General features: G+C 35.8%; 3 protein-coding genes across 3 annotated transcripts; 1 reads left to right on the top strand and 2 right to left on the bottom strand.

Annotated features, from left to right (window-relative positions):
* Nucleotides 1–159: 159 nt before the first annotated feature.
* On the top strand, nucleotides 160–1,971 carry LOC6641598 (uncharacterized protein At4g17910). The gene is made up of 2 exons (XM_002064560.3): nucleotides 160–1,151; nucleotides 1,219–1,971. The coding sequence occupies exons 1-2, from the start codon at nucleotides 263–265 to the stop codon at nucleotides 1,863–1,865; spliced, it is 1,536 nt and encodes a 511-aa protein (XP_002064596.1). The 5' UTR covers nucleotides 160–262; the 3' UTR covers nucleotides 1,866–1,971.
* Nucleotides 1,972–2,106: 135 nt separating this feature from the next.
* On the bottom strand, nucleotides 2,107–3,236 carry LOC6641599. The gene is made up of 2 exons (XM_015178525.3): nucleotides 2,887–3,236; nucleotides 2,107–2,825 (listed from the first exon to the last, which is right to left on the bottom strand). The coding sequence occupies exons 1-2, from the start codon at nucleotides 3,095–3,097 to the stop codon at nucleotides 2,131–2,133; spliced, it is 906 nt and encodes a 301-aa protein (XP_015034011.1). The 5' UTR covers nucleotides 3,098–3,236; the 3' UTR covers nucleotides 2,107–2,130.
* A 5,635-nt stretch (nucleotides 3,237–8,871) lies between these two features.
* On the bottom strand, nucleotides 8,872–11,377 carry LOC6641600. Its single transcript, XM_023175466.2, has 3 exons — nucleotides 9,650–11,377; nucleotides 9,492–9,588; nucleotides 8,872–9,430 (listed from the first exon to the last, which is right to left on the bottom strand). Exons 1-3 carry the CDS (start codon nucleotides 11,201–11,203, stop codon nucleotides 9,018–9,020), a joined length of 2,064 nt encoding a protein of 687 aa, XP_023031234.1. The 5' UTR covers nucleotides 11,204–11,377; the 3' UTR covers nucleotides 8,872–9,017.
* Nucleotides 11,378–12,199: the final 822 nt, after the last annotated feature.

Raw genomic sequence — 12,199 nt, 5'->3', positions numbered from 1 at the left:
GAAAATTTCGTTATAAATTTTAAACTGCTCATGGACAAAAGCAAATTGCTACCGTTTTCGGAAACAATCGATTTATGCTGGCGATAACATATTGAGATTTTATCTGCCTATCGATAGCATAGCGACATGTTGCTCCAATGTAGATAATTTATCGACAGTCAGATGGTTTTTGTTTTGCGTTTGAACCCATCCTATACTTGACATTCCCGGCCCACATCCAGGACCAAAACTTAGCATTACGTCAGCAATTGTAGGCAGCATCATGGTGGAGGAAGCTTTGACGTTACAGACGTGGGCAGCCACTCAGAACGATGCCTATACACGCTTAACGGAGGCGCATCATCTGAGTTTTCTGTCACCCTTACATATATTTCAAACTTATATCAATGATAAATCCGTTTGTTATCCTAATGATCTGGATATGGAGCCCCATCCGTATGTGATAAGGAATTTGAAATCATGGAAATCACTGCAGGAGAGTATACGCGGTTTCCTGGCCATTCAGCCCACACTGCTAGGATTCGCCTTGTCCCATCTGTTCTGCCATAGACTACCTCTGCAATCGACAGGAAGATTCTTGTTGGAATTTGTGTTAATTGCAGTGCCCACAGTGGTTTTTAATACAGTTGGCAGCGAATATAGTGATGTTTATTGTGGACTGGTGGGCCTGGTCATTATATTACAACTCCGATATTCAAAGTTTTGGCAGAAAATATCGAAAAATTGGATGTACAAGGTGGGCAAACGTCCAGCGGTCTTCACACTATTAAGATCAACAGCCTATATTGGAACATGTTGTGGTATATTGGCTGTGGACTTTCTATCTTATCCAGTAGAATATCGCAAGAGTCGCACATTTGGCGCCTCTGTGATGGATATGGGTATTGGTTTGTTTGTCGTAACTATGGGTATGGTGTCACATCGCCTCAGAAATTTGTCTGATCTCAAAAAATTGGCCAAAGTTGTTGGTCCTCTACTTGTACTTGGTCTAGCACGAACAATTGTCATATCTATGATCGATTATAATCAGGATGAGCATGAATATGGGAAGCATTTAAATGCATTTTTTACGCTAGGACTAACCAAATTGCTGGGTAGCTTGTTCAGCCTATTTGCCAGCAACGATGGCCAAGTATTGTACCTAGGCGGAGGTAAGTAAATTTAACAAAAGACGAAATATCAGTATCATAATATTAAGTATTAAATTATTGCCTTTAGGTCTCCTCATTCTGCATGAAGTTGTCCTACAGTTCGGCCTTAGTGACTTTGTGATGTCCGAAATGGTGTATCGTAAGGATTTTTTTCGTGCTAATCGCGAAGGACTCAGTTCTTTGCCGGGTTGCATTGCCCTTTACCTGCTCAGTATTTATTTTGCCAAATGGTATGCCAGTCAGGAGAGTCTTACGTTTGAGGAAATCTTGTCAAAATTCAAGAAGATGATCATATTGATCTTCATCGGTTGGTTATTTGTTATACTTAGTGCCTTTACGTTAGGCATAGCTCGTGTTACCTTCAGTAGTGGCTATGTTGTGTGGATTTTCACCATCTGCGTCACTCTAATACTAATTTATGGAATACTTTTCGAATTCGCCTGGGCGGATATTTCACCGGCGCCAGATTTGCTCCTTGGAGAGGGCGATAAGGCAGTGCTTGCCAACAATTCACTGCCTGCTGTCGTGGAGACTTTGAATATGAATGGCTTATGCCATTTTATGCTTTCAAATTTTCTAACCGGCTTTGTCAACATCTTTTTGCAGCCCAAAGAACGAAATGGCTTAGAAAGTGTGTTGATCCTTACCATTTATATGCTGGCAAGTACGACAGTGGTCTATGTCCTGTACAGAAATCGAATACGCATAGCTTAACCAAATGTAACCAAAATAAATTAAACCATCTATTTTTGTGATACAATTTTCAGCTAATAAAAAGCATTTATATTTATTTTTTGTCAAAAAAAAAGAGGCTCAAAAACTTTGAAATTCTTTTATTCGATATCAAACTAGTCTATAGATTCATGGTTCATGCTGATATAGAAATTGTGTGACAACAAATTCCTACAAATAGACGAAAACAATATAAAATTTTGATTGGAAAAACAAAAAACAGAAATTTGGCAATAAGCTGACGGAATTAAAACGAAAATGTTTCAAATGGCATTATATAACCATTTGGCATGATTAGGAATATAATTACTGGCTCTTTGGAACCTTCCATATTACATGGAGCTCGATTCACATTGGAATCCTTGTAGACTTCATAAACCTTGCAGCCATCCTTGGTACTAATCAAACGAGTCCATAGCCACTTGTTGCGATCGCTTTCCTTTGTGGTGCATCGGCGGCAGGAGCAGGGTAATTTGCTCTTCAAATTCCGACAAGCCATTGAGCAGAGCGAAAGAGAATATTTCAAACGATCCCGCATACTGAGACCACCAGATTCTTGTCGTTCACTTTGACGGCAATCGGGTACGGCATTGGCAAAATCCACACGAGGTGAACGCTGACGCGGGCAACAGCTTGCAGCACTCAAACGTGAACAACATGTGGGAGATGGTTTTAGGCATTTGGATGAGGACTTTAGGCAAGTCGGTTTGACTGACGAGCGGACAGGAGTAGGCGGCTTGGATTTGGAGCAACTGATGCATGGTATTAAAGCTGGCTTTATCGAGCTGCAGCCAGATTTTGGCGGTGGGCATAACAAACTGACGATGGAACATTTACTTGTTGCCTTGGCGCAGGACGTGCTGGAAGCTGTTCGAGCAGGTGTGAGTGTTTCACCGCCAACACCAGAAACGGCAGCAGCAATGGCATCCACGTTACCTCCAGCTGTTTTGGAAATATCAAATCAAGGTTAACTAATTTCTAAAGACTTTTTCTTTTGGCTTACCCAAGGTCGCCATTTGGAACATGTGCTTTATTTTGGTTGCCCCGGAATAGTAAAGCACGCGATCCAGCACTGTCATCAAGAATTCATCTGGATAGAGTCCTAAGGCATCCAGAATTACTGGTTGAGGTTCTTTTTTGAATTTAAGTCCATCTTGACCCGACGGCTCTTGGCAGGCGCAACAGGTCTCCGGTTTTATGCCACAACACTTCATTTCCTCGCATAAAATAACATTTAAACCCAAATTTTCGCTCACAAAATAAATCGACAAAACGGAAGTGCTAAAATTGATGATAAAGACAAAATGTTAAATAAGTATGCCTTAGGTGATTTCAACAGCAGATGTCAAAGGTGCGATATCCGGCTTAGCCTACTCCAACTCCAATTCCAATTCCAACTACGAACAGAAAAAAGAAGATATTACGAGAGAGAAAAAAAACGAGATAAGATTTCTATTAAGGAAATGACAGAAATTGCTTGCATTGTCCTCAAGAAGGAAAATGGCCAAGCCTGTGCCAAAGGTCGTACAACTAAGACTGGGCAAGGATATTTAATTTAATGGCGCAAACAAAGCACAAGTCAAGGCTGATGAGCCTGCGTTTCCAGAAAGGGGAGACTGTCAGAGACACATGAATTGGAGGGTAGAGTCTGGTAGTAAATGACCATCAATGAGTATTCTGATTAATACCCTTACTGTGGGTACTTTGACTTTACAGATTAAGGGGAAATTTGGAAGAAAAAAAAATTGTATTTAGAAAATTTCCACAAATGGTTTGTCATGTTGCATTGACAAAAAAATTCAACAATTTGAATTTAAAATCCTTCTTTTACTTCTGTAAAATATTAATTCATTAAATGAATGCACCTTAAAAAGGAATTTTTGAAGGCGTTTCTACATTTCTCCAATTAAATATATAAAATATTGTGTAAAGTCGGCTCAATGTGGCACAAAAAGGTTGTTTAGAGACTATAGAACTCCTATCCTCAACCATATCCATGTCGTCAGAGCTTAAACTCGTTGAGAATTTCAACTAACAAAGCGTAGCTTGCCTTTAAATAATCATTTTTTGTTTCTGGCTTATAGGTTTAATCTTTTACATACAAACTTCTGGTATTTTATTTCTGAAAATATATTTTTTTTATTTTGATGAATTATATGAATTTTGCGAAAAGTCTAGTCTTTCTACAGTTATTCGGAATTTGACTTAAGAATATAGAAAAAAAGAGAGCTTAGAAGTTAAACATAATACTTATTTTTAAAGAACAATAATTTTATTTTAAAAATTAATGTCTACATAAATATAACATACAAATTCCGTAGTATCTGTTTAAGGACCATTTGTATGATTGGTGATAGTTGGATAGAGCATTCCAATTGATACTCTTTTCTGTTTAAAAATTACTTATTTATATATACATATACATACATACATATCCTTTGGATATAGAGATATATTTACTTTTTTTCTGTCACTTCCTTTGCCTCGTTAAATGTAATTACTGGAACAGTTTCCGCTGCTGATGCGACGCTTTGTGCTTGGCTTTGATGCGCTTTTAATGTCATATCCTGGGCCACGAACCTTACTGAATCTTATCTGATTTGGCAACACAAATGCAATTTCCGTTAGACTGGCGTAATGTAACCCTTTTTCTCCCATATATTTTTTTTAGTCTCTACAATTTATATTGAGTTAATAGTTGACAGTCAAACATCGAGTCGAAGGGCAACACCTGTTAGCACATGAAACATGAAATATGAAATATGGTGGTTGATTTTTTGGATTGATAAAGGACAACACGTGGCCGAAATGTTGGCATGTTAATTATTATTTTCACATATTCCTTATTTTTTTTTTCTCCTATTACAAAGACTAACAACAATCAGGCAGAGAATTGGGTTTTCCTTGGCAATTTGCTGACTGCTTTTTTCTCAGTTTTCTTTTACGTTTCCATTCGGTTGGTACACAAATCGGATTTTATTCCCAAAAAAATAAAGGGAAGGCAGATAAATAAATGTATTTGTGCATATGCCTGAGTGTCTCCATATGCATATGTATGCGTATGTGTGTGTGTATCTGCGGGAGTCACAATCACTGTGAAGAGGCTTAGGACGGACTCAGGGGAAATCGCTTAAGCCGTTCATAATGAATATTTTGAATGTACAAAATATCCAAGAAATGGAGAGAAGAGTAAATGCATGTTTGTTATTTTCAAAATATCATAAGATGTCTTCGACATGTTTTCTAAAAATACCTTATAATGTGAGAATTATAATACATAGATTTGTACATATGTCAAATCAAATTCAATTAAATCAATGGAATAATATTTAGGGTTTTTTTTTCTCAAATCTAATTGTTTCTGAAAACTTTCAAATCATTATAATAAACAGACTTAAAAGAATAATAAGAAATAAAGGTTGTAAAACTTTTACTTTTTCCAAATAAATGAAATTCCTTTCTTTTGATACGGACAGTACCAGTTTTTTTATATATTTTTTAAACTATAAAAATCGGTTTGAAAATTTTAATAAGGTTATATTTTTGTTTAAATACAATTAATATTTAAAAAACTATATACATCTGCCTTGTTTATGTGATATAGGAATGACTATGAATGAGGAATATGGCTATATCTTATGAATATAGATATATGATATGAATGAGGAATAAGATATAGTGATATTCCTCCTACATATATCGCATTTTTGGTAAATTTTGGATATTCATAGTTCTAATATATATATATATATGTTTGTGCTTGTATATTCAAATTGTTGTTATAGAATGTTTTATTTCCCTCCATATTCGCTCCATATTTATGGGATTTTAGCATGAACATAGCCTTACGGCTAAGGTTACCCTTACTTTTATTGAAACTAATTGAAATTAATTGAAATTAAAATAATTGAAATTAATATATAGCTTCTTGAATAGAAGAGATCACTAAGTTTAAAATACTCACTAATTTTAAGAATGAAGAAATTAACTTCTCAAGAAACTATAACAATTTATGATTCAGTGGTTTAAGTTTTAGTTAGAATAGATTCCTATAAAAAGTATTAAATGGAAAATTAAGAATATTCGTACTTATAAAAGGGGTAAGAAAGTGAGTCTATGTTTTAGATCTATCTCCGTCATAATCATCTTCATGTCGTCCGTTTGTGTCGTCGTGTGTGATTCCATTTTCTATTGCATACAGTAAGGCGTCGCCGACAAAGTGCAACAGCCGCAACAGGAGACCTTTGGGGATACAATGCGAGTTATTTCAGCCCAGCCAGTTCGACTTTTGTCTCGGGGAACTCCCAAAGTACCTTTTCACACATGAGCGCGCATCGTCAGTAGAAGATGAGGGTGATGGTTTTTCCTGAAACTCCCGCCTCACCTTCCCCTTTGTCTATGATAACCACCCCAAAGGCTGTTGTTGAAAATCACAGAGTGAAACCGAAACCGAAACCGTTAACGTGTTGCGGTTACGCTACTGACTTTGTGTGGTAGGACTGAAAAAAAAGTCATTCCATTTGGGAGGCTTTATTAAATGCGTGAAAGGGGCGAGGGGAGAATTGAGGGCGACGGGGCAATGTCCTGTCTCAGATTTTTTATTGCGATTTCGTCTCTTTTTTTTTTGCAAATGTTTTTCATTTTTTCTATTTTTGTTTTCTTGTGAGGATGTGTGTGTGTGTATGTGTGTGAGTTTATCAAACTTCTAACATTTGTTTTGTTGTAAAATGGGCGTAGACAGGCAAACTTTCTTATTTAATGATTGCTTTTAGACCAAGAGTTCGAAGAGCAGAAAGAGGAGTTGGAGTTGAAAAAGTCAAATCGATTGTGTGAGCTGGTTTCGCATTTCAGTATGAGAAATGTGAAATTGTTCTCCATTTTATTTCATCTATTTTTTTTTGTGTTTTTTTTTTTTTTTTAGCATCATAAGATTTGTCAAATGCCTGACACAATGATGCATAACGTTATCTGAGATTTCTTGGGAAAGGAGAAAAAACTCCAGAAACAGAAATAACAACAGCTTTAGCGAATTAATCTTCCTAATGTTTTTTGGGGCTCTTATAACCAAGGGTACTAAGTAGAATGCTTAGTCGGTAAAATCACTTAATGCGATTGTTGATTGAGTGTGAGTATCAAGGCAAAAGACCTCACACACACACACTCTATGTGGCATATTTAGGAAAATGTGAAGTGGTCACTAATTGTTGCAGTTTTCATCTCTTCTCTCTTCTGCCATGCATATCCGGAGTATAATCAAATCAGATTCCATATGATTAAACAGCAAAAAGCAATTTCAACATGGCAAATGCGTTGACATGGCAACTAAATATACCCAAAAGATTCCTTGCATTCATTCCATGTCCATTCACTCTTGTCGTTGTTCTGCACTTTTTCTTTTGGTGTCGGGAGCACTTTTTTGGTTTCCACCATTGATTGCAGGAAAATTGCGCAATTTCATTTGAGAGATGTGAGGCAAGTGAAGGCAAATTTCTATGGCAAATAGTCGTTGTGAATGTGACTATGGGTAAGGATGTGTTGCTTGGAGTATTGTGGCTTGTGTTCGGCTGCCATGACATTTAAGCTGCAATAAAAATTTGTTGTTCGATAAGAATTTTGTTTGCCAAAGTTGATTTTGTATGCCAGAGGCCGGAATCAACATGGAAGCCATACATATATACATTCATACATACATAGAATTAAGCATCTTTCAGACCATTAAACATGCATCGTAACTAAGGCAAATTATTTGAGACCTATGAGGTCAGCTTTCATTTTCGAGCCTAGATAGATAAAATATTATCTTATCTATAAAACTAAAACTGTTGCTTGGAAAAACATTATCAACTTCCATATTTTATTTACTTGGAATACTTTGAAAATTGGCTAGATTAAACCAATTGAATCAAAATCTTTGATTTATCCAGTGTATTCAAGAACTTTTTTAAACTCTACTCTAAAATCATTTTGTAACTTGTTTAAAAGGTATCCCTGTTTAAATTGCCAGAGGCCATGGACCCAAAATGCTTCACGAAATAAAATCAAAATGGACCATTTAAATATGCATATAATCAGAAGAAAGTGTGAAAATGTTTAAAAGACCATGGCCTGCACGAAGTCCAAAGTTTCAAATTTCGGAGGAATCGTGACCCCCTATACCACGCCCATGGGTCTGTCCTGAAAGTTTATAATCATTTCCATAAGCTCTACGATAAAAAAAGGTGATACTTCTTCGATTTTCATAAAATTCGCACAAATATTGTGATGGACAATTTAAAACATTTCCATTTTACGTGCCAGGACAATATCATTAACCAGATATTAAGAAATATTCAAATCATATGTATAAAAATTTGATTTTTGCGAAAATCTTGAGAACGGTACTTAAGATTTTACATTTCCTTTAATTCTAAACACGTCTTCAATTTAAAGGTTGATTTTTGGTGAAAGCTAGTTTAATTTAAGCATATAAAACGAAATTACATTTTATACTAGGGTTTTGCACTTCTGGCATTAATTAAGTTCATCTTAACATCTATAAAGATGTTCGTAAACCATTTTATTTAATTTTTGTTAAAAAAATCTTACCTTATATGTGGAATCTTGATAATTACAATACTATTTGAAGCACAGTTCTGGACAAATGTTAACCGATTGTTGCTTGGTAGTCAGGCATAACATTTTCACATCATTAAATTCATTTAGTTTGAATGTGAAAGTTAAACGAACAAAGTTTCTCCACGTGCGCCATGAGATACATAGATAAGAACCAGGGGCGACAATGTTGGCCCAGCAACCAGGCCCCGGCTCTTTTTCACCCACCCCAATTGGGCGTCTGTTTGGCATTCTTCAAGTGTTATCAAGCGGACAACATCATGCATATATTAAGCGTAAATTGCCCAGGAAAAAAAGCTAATAGAAATGTCTGTCAGTTAATTTAGCGTCATGAAGTTGCAACTGGTTGCTCTGGCAATAAAATGAGCCCTATAAATGGGGGATGCTGATGATTTTTATTTTTTATTTTTAATCTAAAGTGTAAAACCATTTCGTTCTAGGAAATCGTATACAAAAATATGAGACAAAATCCTAGAGCAAACTAAGGAATAATGATCATTATGATCAACATAAGAATTATTCTTATCTAATCCAAACTTTTCTTCCAGTAATCAAGTCAAAATGTGATGAATTGGTGCTCAGTGCACTGAGGCGCCTTTGCAACTTTTTAAATGTTGTCCTTAAGCCGTCAACAATCTTGCGTTTTTCGTTCACCAACTCCACGGTTTTGTCAAAGTCGAGCATCAGAGCCGGCTTATAAAGGATGCCAGCCCTAAGGTTAAGTTCATGCTTTTGGTTTATGTATTGTATATGCTGCATTCTCAATTCATAGAGGTGTTTCCATAGCTCTTCTTTCTTTGCGCATAAATCGTCTAATATTTCCTTTTTTGCTGCTAAAGCAGACAAATCAAAGTTCCTTTTCTCTTGATAGTAAACGCCACGTTTTAGTTCATTGTTGCAACGTTCTTGAATCACTTTGAATCTGTCATCGCGTTCTAGATCATTGAGAAAATTTATTAAAAACTTGATAATCTTATAAACGTTCACAACTCTCACCATTTATTCGTTTGGACAATAGAAGGACTTGTCGTTCAACAGATAGAAATTCATTTGTCGTCAGATTTTCCGTGATATTCGCAACCTCCAAAGCGCGCTTAGAAGATTAAGTTATGGTTATGTTAAATCATTTAAGTATCTTTAAATTTGTAAATTACCTCTATTAGACTAGCTAGTGTATGATTACGGCTAATCAAAATTTCTCTCGATTCGCTTATTTTGTTTTGTAAGTGCCGCATCGTTTGCATATCGACTGCGATGGCTTTCATTATTATTTCGGAATCTTTGTGCATGAGTACCTCACGTATGCGTTTCTCAATTCTGTCGGACAGGGATATGTAGCCGACAGTACCTTCAACTAACTCAACGTTAACTTTTGTCGTCATATTATTGCATTTTTTCTTGGCTTCGACGGCCCTTTGCTTTATGTGATCAAGAAAATTTAGGGCACGTTTATATCGATGGTATTCAAAAACTTCCTCATTGTCCCGTAGTTTAGCATAAGCGTAACCTCGTCGCATGCGACGATGGCATTCTACAGCTTTGTTATCTAAAAATGTATTGCACGACTTTTCTACTCTGTAGTCAACGACGCCAGCTTCTAACTCTTTGAATAATTTCATTTTGTCAAGTTTTTCCGCTAAGGTTTTTGAATTAACGGTATCAACAACTGAATCAAATAATTTTTCTAGAAAATCCATAGTTATACTAATCACTCGATTTTTAAGATCACGAGCTTTAATAAAGGATTCCGTCTCAAGAATAAATGTTGCCCTTCCCGACTCAGCTAGTACTTCAGCTTCTTCGAAAAAAAAATTTTCTTCATCTTGCTTCTCTGGCAATGTGGGTTCCTCGTCTTCTCTTTCCGAAAGTAAATCGAAATCTGACGAAGAATCTTCGGATTCAAATTCCGCACTTTCCTCTTCAATCTCTTCAGTGGTTTCAGTGGTCTCAGTGGATTCAGTTTCGCCTGTCAAAGAATTCACAAATCTACCTTTCAGATCAGGATCAATGACTTCAGGATCTTGAGTAACTCGAATGGAAGCCACTAGAGATTCCTCCTCTCGATCTAAAGATATCTGAGATAATCTAGGCAATGAACCCAACTTACTGAGAAAATTGAATTTAAACGATACAACGCTAATGTCACTTCTACTGTCCTCGTCAGATGAGATCGATGATTCGTCTTCGGAATCACTCGGTATGTCGGCAAGTAAGGTTCCAATTTTTAAGGCACGTTTTTGCTTTTTCTTTTCTCTGAGTTGAGTTTTCGTAGGCTTTTCCTGTTGCTTTTGCTTCTTCAGATTCTTTTTCGTAATCTTTTCAAGATTCTCGATTGTTAACATTTCTGCTTCTTCAGCTTCCTGATCTAAAAAATCCGAAAACTCTTCTGAATCAATTGACAGAGATCCATCTTCACCTGGGTCCATGGTGGCTTCACTTGCTTCTTCACCGTTTTGGTTAACGGAAATGAGTTCATCATGACTACGACCTGCTAACGGAGTATGTACGCCGGCATCAGCTAAAGTCGATGCTTCGAGTTCATTTTGTGACTGCACTTGCTCAGAAGTATTTTCCGCTGTTTTCTCGTCGGTTATGGAGGAAACTTGAGCTACATAAGACTCTATAACAGGTTGGGGAGCCAGATTTTCTTCATTTTCTAATGGCTTAGCAGGTGGCACTTCAGCTTTTTCACCATTTTCGGATTCCATTACGTTGGTTAGTTAATAAAAAATATGTTGCATTTGTTTAAAATACTTTATAAATCTTGTAAATAAATATATGTTAATATATCCGAGTATAAGACTAGATATAATTTATATAAATTACTAGTTTTATTATTGTGACAACTTGAATAAGGAACAGACAAATCAAATGTGAGCTCAACATACAACCTACTATATTTATAAAGAAAACTTTCTATATATATGTAGTTTCAAGGCTCACTAGATACTTTTGAGTTATTTTAAGAAGAAAATCATCGGAACGGGTCCTGAAGAAACTTTACCAAAAATTTCTAATCTTCAAAATCACTAGGTATAAGAGCTATAGAGCTAGAGAGCTTCTATAGTACAACAAGAGAACTGAGGAAATCTATTTTTGGGAATTGCAGAAAAGGCTTTGATTTGTCATCAGTTTTAAGTTACGCTATAATACTAGCCTTATATTGCAGATTTCTACAAATTATATATTGACTTCGTTATCGTCTCGAAAAATGTAATTTTTTTTTTTGATTTACTCTGGCAATATTAATTCAAATCCGATAAAACCGTAATAAAAATGTATTTTGTGTGTAAAAACTTTTGTGTTCAATAAGTTAAAAAAAGAAATTTTGGAAAACCGTTGAAAACTTCTTGAGACGGTTTTCATTGGGCTATTTTTAATTTTTTTTTCCACAAGAATGTGTCGATAAACTTAGTTATTTCTGTATGGCGAAAAAGGACAGCCAAACACTAGTTACCAGGACTTAATCGTAATCGTATTTTAGACACTGATGAGGTCCGTGAAGTTCGTCCAAAATGAGTCGTATAAGCTGGACTAATGAGCCAACATTCTTTATTAGAGTACAAAAACACTTCAAATGGAAAGAAAAATAAAGATACCATTTTTGTGTTAGGAGGACGTCAATTTTATGTATAAGTTTGTTTGTTTATTTTCCGAAGGTCTTCATTTTCTCTAATGATCATGCGACCTAGAGACCCCAATCG

Source organism: Drosophila willistoni, assembly GCF_018902025.1.
Source record: "Drosophila willistoni isolate 14030-0811.24 chromosome 2R unlocalized genomic scaffold, UCI_dwil_1.1 Seg200, whole genome shotgun sequence".
Taxonomy (NCBI): Eukaryota; Metazoa; Arthropoda; class Insecta; order Diptera; family Drosophilidae; genus Drosophila; species Drosophila willistoni.
This window is presented reverse-complemented; position numbering and strand designations above follow the sequence as displayed.